This window comes from Cyprinodon tularosa, unplaced genomic scaffold (assembly GCF_016077235.1).
Source record: "Cyprinodon tularosa strain WSP-4 unplaced genomic scaffold, ASM1607723v1 ctg121, whole genome shotgun sequence".
NCBI classification, from domain to species: domain Eukaryota; kingdom Metazoa; phylum Chordata; class Actinopteri; order Cyprinodontiformes; family Cyprinodontidae; genus Cyprinodon; species Cyprinodon tularosa.
In genome coordinates, this window is record NW_024038015.1 from 1,468,917 (window position 1) to 1,483,347 (window position 14,431).

Genomic DNA, 14,431 nt, shown 5'->3' on the forward strand with positions numbered 1-14,431 from the left:
GTGTAATATATATTTTAGCATTTGCTTCCCAAGTCTACTGTTATATTTAAAGTTATAGCCAATTAATATATATATACTGGTTTAAAAATAACCTTGTGACAATGTACAATACAATTTACAATAATTAAATGTCAATAGACTTCAAATAATAAACTGTTTTGTACAAAATTTGGGTGATTAACCTAAATCATGCTTTTAGCCAAAAATAGCAAGAATGTGATGAAAGATTATCAAGTTTTGTCTTTGAATATACGGCTGATATTGATTGCAGCTGGATTCTGAAAGCTAATGTAGGCTATTGTTAAATGACTGACGTCATAATGTCACCCACACACACACACAGACATATTCTGCCTTCCTGCAATACCTTTAATTTAACAAAAAACAAAAAAAAACAAACTGAGATTTAATAGTTTTGGAAATGTAAATGGCCTGTATAGTACGTTTGAGTCAGGGGGACTTCAAAGCACTCAGTGATGCATTCATTCATACAGACATTTACACACTGATGGAGGCAAAAGAATAATAAATCATTCTGTACCATGAGCTCTAGATAATGCCAATGGACATTCATGTATTCCAGACAAACAGGTGACCCAATTTACTAGTAAAATATGAATCCACTATATCTAACAATCTGCTGCTTCTCTGCTAGATTCAGTTAAGATTATGTATATTGGCAATCATGTGCTACTCAATGCTTTTTTGGAGAATGTAAAATTGTAATTACCATAACCTTTTCAATTTTAGATGGTAAATTCAATACTTTTTTTACTTAATATTTCTGAATCTGACATTAACAGACGTTATTAGCTATCATTCAGGCTCTTTGAGGTAACATGTGCTACACAGTTTGCCTATTGTGTTTGTGTTATTCAAGTGAATTCCTTGTAATGTGATCATACCAGCATTTTTTTCCATATTTTTGTGGTTCTGAGTTGCACAATTTGGATTTTTCAAAATCACATAATAAATTAGGATTTTGGGAGTTTGGTTTAATGCTTGTTAATGGATGCCTATCGAAGTTGAATAAGCATGTTGCCTCTGGAAGTTATACCATCAAATTTCTATTCCTAATCTTATATTATTCTTTAAACATCCAGTGTGGGACTTCCCCTCATTTATCAGACATAGACATTCAGATTAAATACTCTGACATTTTAATATTATATTATGATTTGATTATTAATTTCCCCCAAAACAACTGCAAAACCTGGGAAAACCTCTGCTTCAGCCTTAAATGAGAATCAATGGTCAAAGATGCATTTGACACGGGCAAATACAGATTCACGCACACTGTCACTTAGGAGGTCAGGAATCGAAAGAACAAAGAGGCTAAATTGGCCCATAAATTATAGATGAAGAGAAACACATTTATAGAGCTAAACAGAACAGCCAGATTTTTATGCCTTGTTAACATGCATTCACATAAAGACACTCATCGTAGTATCTGAGTAAAATACTACCCACAGTGTTTATACATTGAACAGTTATGATTAACCATAAACTGCACAGCTGTGTTCTATACTAACTGTAAATCGAAATACGAAACAATTTTTCTGCCAATAGCAGGACTCTGATGCTTTAGTGCATGTTTACTGCTAAGGGATGAGTGCAAATAATTTAAGTTGTCGTCGTTCTAAGCTGACCACATTTATCAATTGCAATTTAGTGAACATACTGCATGACAAATAAAATGCAAATCAATTTCATAAAGATTCCACTGCAAGCATTCTGACACACTTTAGAGACTTCAGCAAAAGTGCTTACAGTGCAGCCGAATATTTGAGCCTCAGGGCACAAGCCTGATTCATTTACAGAGCAGATTTCATTTGAGTTCTACAGAGAAGCTTTAACACCATCAGGCAGGTTTAAAGTTTGAAGGCAGGCTATTCAAAAAAAAAAAAAGAAACCCTGCCAGCTTTCCCTCACGACTCTTATCTAGCAGAGCACATTTCCTAAGGTTCTTGCTTAAATCAATTCTTAAGGCTGCTGCATTTTATGAAATAAGATATATCGCCTTGTTCTTTTCTCAGCTGGTTCCAACTGCAAAACAGAAGCTGCACACCAATATTGTCACTGTTAGGTGTTAAAGTTTGACTTTCTTGGGGTCTTACATTCCTGCAGCCACTAGCCTGTCTTTCTGTGAGGTATGATTGATGTTATACTTCACATTTTGCTAACAATGTTAGATCTGTGAATGACAGCGTTGACACAAAGTAAAATAATCATGTGGAATCAAACTATTTTCTTCCTCAATATACAGTCTTTTGTGATATATATGAAATATGCTTGCTGAAGCAAAGATAAATACAGACAAGCCAAATACAATCTGAAATGTAACTTTTCCAATGCAGTCTTAACATAGAAGCTATACTGAACAGGTTTTGTTTTGAGTTTTCAAGGAGAAGATTGGTTGCTAAGGTTATATTAGTATGCCTTATTTATCTGTATTTGCTCAAGGTTTGGGTGTTGTATTTGATTTGCTAATTGGAAAATTTGGTCTGTCAATCAAATATGTGAAAAAGGCTGTGAGCATGCCTAAGCAGAACCATAGTCTCCACGACAAGAGCCAGATTTAAACAGCCTGGAATAATTGTAGCATTGATCAGTTCAGTTAATTACAAAAACAATCAAGTGTAAGAAGGTGCAGTTAAAAGAGTCTCTTGTAACTGATTAATATTGCAGTGGCAATATCAATAGTAAATGTTTTTTTACTCTATTTATTATACTGCATAAAAAAATACTGATTCAAAAACAATGTGTAGGCTTTGGCTTTATCATCTTAGTCATGAAAATCTATATCAGGGTGAAAAATAATTCTCAAAGATTTATCAAGATAAACGTAACAGATTCCTTCCTTCTAAATACAGATCTGACCAAGTGGGCTCTGCTTCTGCTCTGAGGCTCCTAATATTGGTTATAGTTTATACTGGCTAAAAATGTAGTGAATGTTCAATAATTTCAAACTGTCTGCTTTCCTGTCCTAATTCTTGCACACTTCAAGCAGTTTGGCTGATACCCCGGGCAAGATAAAACTTTGACGTAAACTGCCTGTCAGCACGAGTGGCAAGAGATCTGATCAATTGAGGTTGAGGAAGAAAAAATCTATAATAAATTGCCTGCCCAAGGCTGAGATGATGAATAATGCATCCCAAGGGAGTGTAAAATGTTTTATTTTCCTTTTTTGCTACAGTATACTGCAAACTGGGGAAAAACAGCTCTAAAGGATATAAGATGTTTAAAAAATGTTTTTAAAATAAATATATAGATTCAAGTCCACTTGTTGAGGACCCTAATACGGTAATTAAAAAGGTCGCTTTTTTTAAGCAATGTATTCCAAAGGTTATCGTTGACTTTTACCAAAATATATATTTAAGATATTAAAGGTTTGATTTATATAAATTTTTCATTGGAAAATATGGATGTCAGGGAATAATTGTTTTAAACAAAACAAACAAAACAAAAATCACACTTGCCAGTTATGGAACCTTAACATATTTCTTGAAAGTAAAGTAACTGACTCTGTTCTTTGTATTGTAATCTGTAATCTTAATGTTTACTTATTTGTTGAGTCTGTTAAAAATGGGAGAGGGAGGAGAACATATCATTAGGTAAATCTGTGATGATTTCCATAAATCAAGAAATGGCTGCAAGCAACAAAAAAAAAAAAACAAAAACAAAAAAGAGCTACCTAAATGCGTCCATATCTGCAGTCAGGGTTATAACTAAAACAATCAAAACTACTGGAATTATAGCAAATAAAATATGACATAGGCGCAAGTTTAGAAGACCGCTATCCACAAAAAATGTTTCACTTTAGTATATGTTCCTCGGGGGTGCCAGTGTCTGTGTTGGACACCGTTGATCTAGTTGGGAAGTTTTGTGTGTCAAACAATATATTGATAAAAAAAAAAAAGGCTCTGGTATTGAACTGAAAATCAGGTCTCTGATGGAGAAAATGTCCTCATCATCACAGCATGATGGACATCATTGATTTAATCTGAGATGACACATGTCATCTCAAGGCACTTTACACATAAGACACTCTTAATTCCCTTTATAGTGTGAGTTACTTTCTGCTAATTAATAAAAAAACAAAGGTCTACAAAACAAGATATTTGGAACAGAAAAAATGAATGACTCTAGACTCTAAACTTTTACAAAATCACAAATGACCTCGTGACTGGAACAGTTTGACTTGAAATTTTACAACAGAATGTTAGTAATAAAATGGTAATAAAATTCGCCAACGAACGAACTATTCTCGGCTCACTGTCCTGCCTGTTATACATGCCTCTGCATTTTGCTAATATCAACAGATTACACTGTTGTAAAAACCACGCTGACTGTTTAGCTCACCTTTATGTCAAGCAGATGGGCGACCCACAAAAAAACGTCTTGTGCTTTAACTATTTTTGGTTTAATCATTTTGTCTCAATTACAAATCTTTTACTGCTGCCATGTTATAAATAAGGCTTCATGACACTATTGAGTTACACACTAATTATGTTAATCAGATTTTTCCAAATGCAAATAGACTGTTTAGATAAAAGTGTGTCTAAAATAAATACTTCTTATCCAAATAATCCAGATTTAAAACCTTTTAAAAGTTTAGTATTATCATGCATATTAACAGAGATTATGATACTTTTTTAAAATAAATACACATGATGTTGGAAAACACAAGGGAAGGAAATTATAGTTAATATAAAAATGTGTGTACAGAGCCTGGAAGTTACAGGTTCTTCCAGCAGATTTTAATCCCACAAAGATAAAAGATTACATTTTAAATCAGATGGTAAGAACTTGAATTTGTTTACTTTGCAAAGGGATTTAAACTACAGAATAAAAAAAAGTTTAAATAAGAAATTCTCAGAATGTCTTTAATTCAATTTGAATACTTTATTCCTATATTATTGGTGCACTGCAAGTCTCTGCTCTTTGAATAAGGACATCAAAGTAAGTGCCTCCACACCAGGAGCATGGAAATTATGTGTTTTTGAGTGAAAAAAAAATATATTTTTATGAAGTTGCTTAAATTTGATTTATCTGAGTAATGTAATTTTACTGATCATTAACTGCACTTATTTTCAAACAATTTAGTTAATTTTCCGTTTGCCTGTAGTTTTGGTAAACAAATTAGAACCCTTTTAAAAATGATTCCTAAGTCACAAATGCATTATGATTTTTGATTCAGTTACAAATGTTGTCAAATTACATCTTTTAAAGATGATTTAAATCATAAGATTACTTTTTTTGACTTGACTAGGAACATTAACTGGGTCTTTAATGCTGTTGTTTGAAATGTGACTTCTGTTCTTAGTGAGAAAACTTCTGACTTGCAAAACAGTAACTTGATCCCACCACTGCTATACTGAGGGTATTGAAGAAATTAGTATTTCTTTTTTATCCATACTCTAAAAGCTAGAAAAGCTCCATGAGCAACTACTGAAACCTCTGGTTGTCAAAGCAGCAACACTATATTGCAGAAAAGTATGAAACCCATAAAAAATATAAAAAGTTGTTTTAAACAAACGCCATAACAACAGACTGTTATAATTTACTTAGTCTAGCTTTAGATTATTTTGTAGTTCTTTACCCAAATGCCCTATTTGATCCCAGTTATACACATTAGATAGGGACTATATCAAGAAATGCATTAATAATAAAAATTCATACACATTGGAATAGGCTTTATAGACAAATATATTGTCCTTATTATAGTCAGAATGTGTATAATTAATGAAGCTTCTGAAGATTCCTCAGACAATTACTTTCTAAAACATGCAAGTCCTGTGACAGACCCAAATGTGAGACCTCTTGTTGATAGTCTGAGGTAGAATAAGACTAACCTCCTAAAACTTCCATGCTTTCAGAGCCCTTTGTGTAAAGAAAATGATGGGTAGTTGAGAAAATAATAGGTCTAGAAGAAAAAAAAAATTTTTCTACTCCTTAACAGCACCCTAACAGCAGTTAGTCTGCAATAAATGAAAAGCGTATGGATCATATCACCAAAAAGAATGATTCATGAATCAGATGTAACGTCAATTTTGTCATGTTATTTTAGAAATATAACATAACAAATAGCATCATATATAGAGGTATCAAATTTTCTCAAGTTAGCATTTAGCTGTTCAGTTCAGCTTATCTGGATCTTTCAAATCCATTAATTAACAGTTTGATGATGCACCAGCTAAGCATTCCCAGTGCAATTCTTATTTCCATTTTCTCTGACATCTGACCTGATTTTAGATCTTTAGTTCTTATATTTCTTCCTAACGGCTGTAAAATATGAAATAAAAATGTCCTTCTGGGGTCAATCTTGGATCTAATTGGTAATGAAGTGAATATAAGATTATCTCGATTTAAGTACTTTGACTTAATTAAATGCGAATTAATGAAAAGGGGATTAACAGTGCATTGTATTAGTTGTTCCTTATATAGACAGAAAAATGGAAGAAATTATTTGTAATGCATTGAATGAATATAAAAATCTGATTCTTCAATAAAAAACCTTTAAGTCACTAATTTCCAGCTATTCAAGAGAGAGATGCGTGTAGGGCTAATAATATGCAATGGGTTTAGAATAGCTGACTATGTTCACAGTAGCAGTTTCATATCAGACTAAAAACTAATTTCACAGCACTTAAACTAAATAGGAAATAGAAATTAAGGGAAATACAAGAAGATCACCTGTACAGCATATTAAAAAAGTTACTGAAGCAATAGCCTTTCTGGGCTTGAAATCTTATCAGAATTTGCAGCAGTGGGTGGAGGCAAAAGCCTAAACTGTAAGAATTGCATTAGAAAATGTAAAGATGTCCAAAACGAAACGTTTGCTCAAAATGAATAAAAAAAATAATAAGAAGAAAAAAATTTGATGATATATGATATCTTTATTAGTACGTTCTTGAATGATCTGGAACAGATCTTCAGCAACTGAATCATTATTACAGAGCACAAATACAATTATTGCTGCCATGATGTGCTGCTCTACACACAGATACATAAAACCCTGTTAGTCAGAGAGATGTGGGTGGTGTGGGGAATATGTATTAAGGCAGGAACACATCTCTGATAAGAATCTCTTTAAGAAAACAAAACAAGGATTTATAATAAACACTCACTGCTGCCTCATCCTCCCTACTGTCACTGGTGTCCTCGCTCTTGTGGTGTCCGGCAGAGGAGCGAGCGTCCCTCTTTCGGCTGGCATCCGTCCCATCCGTCTGTCTCTCTCCATCTGGACAAACAGGAAGAAAATATTGAACTTGTTCAGATGGCCAGCAAGGATCATTATCTTGACAAACGTTATAGACTTTGTCATCCCTACGTTATTATCCTCTCCATTTTCATCACCAGCAGTAATTACATTATTTTTATTCCAATCGCAATCATCAATTACAAATATCATAATTTCCATCATTGCAGAGGTCAACAATGAAATTGTGTCATTTCTCTTTTTTTTCAAAGAAAAGACTAATAAAAGTGGATTGATGTGTGTAGCCTAATTCATAAAGGATAACACTTGAGAAATATATGGTTTATAGTATACAAAAAGATATTCCGTAAATAGCATTTGATGCATTAAAGTTACAGCAGAGTGTTACTCTAAAACGTTTTGATGCACAATGGAAAAAATTGCCTTTGATTGCCATGATTTTGTTGCTGATGGTTGACTTGATTGCTCATTTCATTCAACTGTGTAGCTCTGTTCCTCATGACTGCTCATCTGATCCACCTGCTCCTGCTTCTATTTAAACTCCTTGATCCCAGCCATCAGTGCCAGATTATCCTTGAGCCTTTGGTGTAGGGAGTTTTTGAGCGTTACTAATAGTGTTCTGTTTGCCTGATCCTGACCTGTTTCTGTATTGGGACTATTGAGCCTGCCGGCCCCTGTCTTAACTGTGTACCTTTTTTATTTACTCATGTTGGATTGTTCTAAGGACTGAACTTGTATCTCCCTTTTGACTTTACACTGTGGATTATTCTGCCTTCCTTCATCTGCTTTGATCTGATCTCCTGTCACCTCTGCAGATCTTCTAGGCTTCCTTATCTGGAACTCTCTGGCAGTGTCCGCTGCATCTTGCCAGCTAACCAGATGGAATTATCCTCATTCTCTGGGCACAGACTAAAGTCTCAAACCAGGATAGTGACTAACGTATTCATAAGCATCCTCCATCAGATTATCGTGGTCACTAACCTGTGTTTCTCTCCTATAGATATGCCTGTCTTAGACTTCCTAGCCGCTGACACTGCATATCCGCTTTTTTAAATAAACGCTTTTATGAAAAGTTATTTCACTGTCTGCTTGCCTGAATTCTTGGTCCTACTTTCTGAGCCTTAACATTAATGGCAAAAGTTCCCTTTACTGGGGGTGAAAAACTAATGTTTATGTGTGTAGGCATACTTTTCAAAGTGTGTGTGTTTTCAGAACATTGGTTGAGAGAGAGCGCTAATGATCTCTCTGTGCTCCAAGTAAAACCCAGGGAAACACAGTTATGTATTATCAAACTGAAGGATTTTCAACAGTTCACGGGGGTCATGTTATTCAGAGCTAACAGAACCACACATCGCCCCAAAAGAGTTGCTGTAAACATTTCCAGCTCATTAAAAAGGAGAATCCATTCCCTGTTCAGTCCAACCTTCTTTTATTTGTATTTGACTCCATTTGATTCCATTTGGCTCTCATGCACAACACAGTAAATGCAAGGATGGGATTCAATAAAAGATGGCGCCTGTGCTATTGACTCCCTCATAAAAAGTTATAGTGACCGAGTGTGTGAGGGGTGGGGGTGACTTTGTGCTCTCCAAAGCTGAATGCATTACAGTAAAATTGGTTCATTACTGTCTGCCTGACCCCGGTGGATGTTTTTTTCACACACATACTTCAAAGTACACAAAAGCATGAAGATAAGTGCGTGGTTATGCATGAGCTCACACACGCACAAAACCAGTGAATGTGTTTAAAATACTAAACAGGGAGAATGAGCAGCAATAAACCATAATGAAGACTAATAGTTTTCCAATATGTTCCCCTAATAACAATCCTGAGTGGGTTGTATTGGATGCAATGATTGAAGAAGAGGCGGAGCTGTGGAGAGACCATTGGAGATTAAAAGACAACTAGAATGCTGGCTCTGTTTCTTCTTCATTCATAAACAGAAACAATATTGTACAGCAGAGATGCTATAAGCAAAGCTGCAAAACATAATTGCTTTTGATATGTCTGAACTACGTTTTGAAAGTGAGGCAAATAGAATCTACACTAAAGATTTCCATTCTTCTTTTGCTTGGATATCATCATCCCTGTCCTACTGTCTTAGCATCTAAATCCAGACAGTTCTAATAAAATATACTTTGAGCCGAGAAAGTAAATCTACAGCTCACGACGAATTACTTTCTATCTTTTCTAAGCGCTCTAGAAAACAAATCTAATACCAATAAATAGAAATGAGGACTTTCCAAGCTTTCCAAGCCATTTGAGATAACAAGCAAGTTAACTATGTGAAGAATGTAGTACTATGCTAGATGCATTAATTAATTTTAAATTTGACGTAGTACTTTACATCTAAAGATTATTTTAAACATCTCTTGGAGCAAGCTGAGGTGTAGACAGTTTCTAGCTCTCACATTGCTTTACCCAGACCACATGGTTCTTAATACTTTGATGTGTACACATTTCTAGGAGGCAGTGGGGAAGTTTTTAAACAACCTATAAAATTATTTGTGAGGAGATTCACAGTAGCAGTTTTAAATGGAAGGGAGAAGTCTTAAGATTTGTGCAATGCTAACTCTACCCTACTGCGCCTGCTGATGTTACCATAGTTCCAGATGTTCCAACGTTTTCATGTTTCATTTGACTGGCTGATCTGCTGTTAGTGTTAACAAGAACCTAAAAAGGTACATGTAAGGAAGTGGCCAGTAAGAGCATCTCTGATATTCTTTTCGTATATCAGAGATATTCGTATATCAGAGATATTCGTATTTCTCAACTTATAGTGGAGGATTTGCACAAATTTTTGAAAAGACATGCCCTCTCGATTTTAAATAGAAAATGCACATGCACAACCCTGGGGCCCATTTCTCCTTGTGTACTCTGTTTAAAAGTTGCTGTTTGCATCGCTCATACAAGCTTACTTTCCTAAAGAAGATTTGCAATTTTTCCACTATATCAGATTCACCACTGGCAAGTGAAAATGGGGATGAGCACATAGGACTGCCTTATGTAAACATATCACCAGAATGATTGACGATTAAGAGGACCACTTATTTAGATGATCCACCCGGAAAAAGAACATCCTCCACTACAGAGAAAAGCCTTGAATTCACCTTTTAATATCTGAAAATTATTTTTACCAGAGTCCCATAGTAGTCAAGGAACAACTTGAACTTTTTTGAGTACATAACCATTTCAAAATATTAAAGTTGAAAAAAGCATTAAATGAAGCACCAGCCAGATGCTAAAGAGTAAACCATGAACTAAAGAAGACTCAGTTAATGCTGCCGAGTCAATGACCCAATATTATCTGCTCTGTTTCTTTATATAGGAATCCCTTTAAGCAATCTGTGTGTTTGGTTTTGTTAAATTGACTCTACAAAGTTCCTTAAAATGACAAGTGCTGTGATTTAGCACTATATAAATAAAATGAATAGATTTTTTATTTAACTTAAATGTAAAATAGCAAATTCTTAACTTAAAGTATTGCCTTAGGAAGTAGGGATTGTTTTAGGAATCACTGTATCCATTTAAATATGTTGTTGAACACAAGCAGCATGCATTTATGCAGGGTTGTAAACGTTACTATTACAAAAACTGCTCTCTAATATATATAATATGGATGCCTGTGAGTATATTATTGTTTTCTTCATACGGATCCATGTCCAAATAAAAATGTTCACTCAGGTTTTTCATTAATGACGAATCAATTAAAAATGAAACAAAAGATTGAAGAATTTCAACATTTTAGTGTTGATTTAAGTATAAATTTGTGTACACAAAGCAAGAAATAAGCCTGGTTTGCTCTTTTATAGTTAGACTTATCTCATGCTGCAGCCAAATGTTTTTCTTTGATTTCTTATTCCCTGGGTTTGCTTAAACATGAGCTTGTGTGCATGATTTTAATTCTTTGTCCGTTAAAATCAAGTTGCAGGAAGAGGACCCTCTCAAGGACATTCCATGTGCCCTCTGCAGCAAGTTAGAAGTCAGTGCCTGCTCTGTGACAGGACTTCCTCAAGCCTCCATACTACCTTTAATGAAGTAATGAAGAGCGAACTGGCAGGTTAATGGAAGCCAATTGACTACAAACTCTGCCACCAGTGGGAAACCACACAGAATACTAATCATTAAAGAGTCACCTCTTTTATGTCCTGCTTAATCAGTCTATGGCCTCCAGTTCTAAAGCAACAGCAAAATCACACATGCAGCAAAAATGACGGAAAGCAACTTTCAAACTTTGTGAAGACACATATGAGCACACTGTTTTTAGTTTGTTTCTTTGTATTTTATAAAGGCCTCACAATGCAAAGGGAATTGTATGATTTTGCCTTGCGTAGCATGCCTTTAAAACTACTGGCATTCTAATCTTTAAAGAGTTCATCCTACTGCAGCTGTCACAGCTCACATCAGAGATGTTCAGGTGTGTTTGCGATCAATGTGTTTGTGTGTAGATATGCAGACCACATGGAAATGCATGTTTATATATGTAAATTGTATATATTTAAAGTATATATATAAGTATATGACTAAGTGTTGATTTAAACAAGAATGATAGGAACCCAGAGTTTACTGTATGCCAACTGATAAACAACAAAGTGATGCAGCAGTATCTTGATCAAAGAATCCAGAACACACTGCTGCAGAAGGTAAAAATATACCAAGGAGAGAGATGGAAGGAAAACAGGATGGATATTTTTGGAGTATTTGTAACATTTAACTATTTTAAAAGTATTTTCAAATTAATAATTCTGTAATATAAGCATATTGTATAAATGTCATGAGTGTCAGTTTTCCTTTTGCTTACATGTTAGGACATGGTTACTCAGGAGGTACTGTACAATGGCTGACTCACAAGAAATGGAAAAGTTTTATCTAATGCTTCGTATAAGGCATGGAGAGCTACTGATGCTGCTGCGCTCTGTGAATGAGATTAGTATGTGCACACAGAAGGCTCTTAAAAGGACTGTACAGAAGAAAATCTTAATTAGATAATCTAGATGTGTTAGGCTTCCTCACTGACCAGTTGGAGAGTTAAGTAGACTTACAGCTGCCCTCATTGGTATAAATTTCATACATTATACCGCATGAGACACTCCTTTGGAACGCCGCAGTTTTGCAGGAATCACAACAGTGGGATGCCGCATTTTTCCCCATCTTCATGTCTCATTCTATATTAATCAGGAATACCAATTTTTTCTGAGTCTTGTTGTCAATGCAGGCTTCTATTGATAAAGTTATCATGTTTGTATAATATAATATCACATTTCAATAACATTACCTTTCTAAAATATGTCTATATGTCTGAACAATGCACTTATCCCCTTTATACAATATTATTTTAATTAGGTTTTTTCCTGTAAGAGAAAAAATGTCCTGTTTGCTAATTATAGGTTAAATAACTTAAAATCAGACAAAACAAGACATACTAATCTGACTACACAATTAATTCTATAGGCTCATTTCAAGTAGTAACTCAACTACTTGAAGTTTTTTTTTTTTTTTTATATACATATATATATATATATATATATAATTTTTTATTCCAGTAAGAGAGATGTTTAACCCAGTTTTGACAAGCCTGTAATATAAGAATAGAACAAGAATTAAAAAGGGAGTGGGCATTTAAGATCTAACTACCTTTGATCCATCAGCTTTCAGAATAGAACTACAGGTGGTAGTTTTTTTGTTTGATTTTTTGTGTGAAAAATGTTTCTGGGGTTAAATAGGGGGTTAAATAAATTTCATGCTTTTGTGTCAGGATGGGAAAAACTCCCTTTTTTTAGTGATTTCTCATTTGATTCTAATATACATAAGGACCAAATGTTCTGCTTCATAAAATTCAGTGATGAAAAAAACTTAATCATGACAATTATTTACACGCTTCAAGCATTAAGAATGTTGAGGTAAGAGACTCTTAATCCACCTAACAGCGTGTGATTCTCTTTTTTTTTATTATTTGTATGTAAATTTAGTAGCAGTTCTACAATTGCATTGTGCATGTAGTATTGTCCCAGCATGAAATCTTTGACATGTCTAAATGGTCTGTAAACTAGTTACACCCACTACATACATATACTGATAAATTGATATGCACTTAGCACCTTATGGCTAAGAGTCCTACCTAAAGGCACATGAACATTTGGTGTTCGTGTGAATGGAATGGAACCCAAAACTTTCAAAATACCAAATATTTGTGAGGACGTTGACAAAAAAAAAAAAAAGAACTGGTTAACAATTCAGTCACCAGTAAGAGAACGCACATTGATATCATACATATTTGCCCCGATCACAAAATATCTTGCTTTTTTCAGGAACACTTGCTTGATGTGCAGTTTATTTATCTGGTCAGGAAACATTTGTTTTTTTTTGTTTGTTTGTTTTTTTGTTTTGTTTTTTGCAAGCACACTGTTGAGATATGACTCCCTTGTGGTCAAAATGACTGCAAAAATGTTTCAGTAGGAGGAAACTGTGACCGCAGTTGACTTTCAGATTTGGAAAATCCCCTTCCGCTGGGTAAATGCTCACAATTGCAAATCATCCACCCATGATTTAGCACGATGACCAAATTCATGGTCAATAAAATAAGATCTCTTTGCGCTTTCTTTAAAGATCTGCTCTGTGCATAAAAACAAGTTTGCACGTTTTAAGACACACAAACACTGATGATCAGGCTCCATCTCTTTTTGTACATGAATGCCTTTATCTTCACATAGTTTCTGGATTTTTTTGTACGATTTTCTACCTGCTTTAAAAGTATTTCATACAATTATGTTCTTTCCCACATTCACTCTAGCATTTTTAATTTCTACGTGATCATCTCATTTTATTAGTTTATTTTAAATTTTCATGCTATTTAGTCTTGTTCGTAATTGTGAGCATTCTTCTGTCTACTTGAGCTACCAAAGTCACATCCAATTTCCACACTAAAGGGATTTGTATCTCTAGTTCAAAGTCTGTAAAATGATCAAACCTGAGCTGGATGGTGATACCTTAAATACCCTTAAAATTTCTAAGACCTTTTTTCTATATGTGTTAAGGTTGGGAGGAGGTTGTTTGTGGACCCAAATGCAGAGATGATGTGGCAGAGATGAGTTCTTGCTAATTTAATTTAGAAAGAAATGGCAACAGAAGTATAATCCAAAAACAATAAACAGGAAACCAAAAACCAGGAGACGCCAGGGAGAAACACACATGAGAAGTAGGTAACGAAGA

At 34.5% G+C, this 14,431-nt stretch overlaps 1 protein-coding gene across 1 annotated transcript in view; it reads right to left on the reverse strand.

Annotated features, from left to right (window-relative positions):
• b4galnt4a (beta-1,4-N-acetyl-galactosaminyl transferase 4a) overlaps positions 1–14,431 on the reverse strand; it is a 229,398-nt gene that overhangs the window by 143,235 nt on the left and 71,732 nt on the right. The window contains exon 2 of the mRNA XM_038275583.1: positions 7,131–7,243. Coding sequence (XP_038131511.1) covers positions 7,131–7,243 — 113 coding nt within the window. The remainder of the gene's footprint in view (positions 1–7,130; positions 7,244–14,431) is intronic.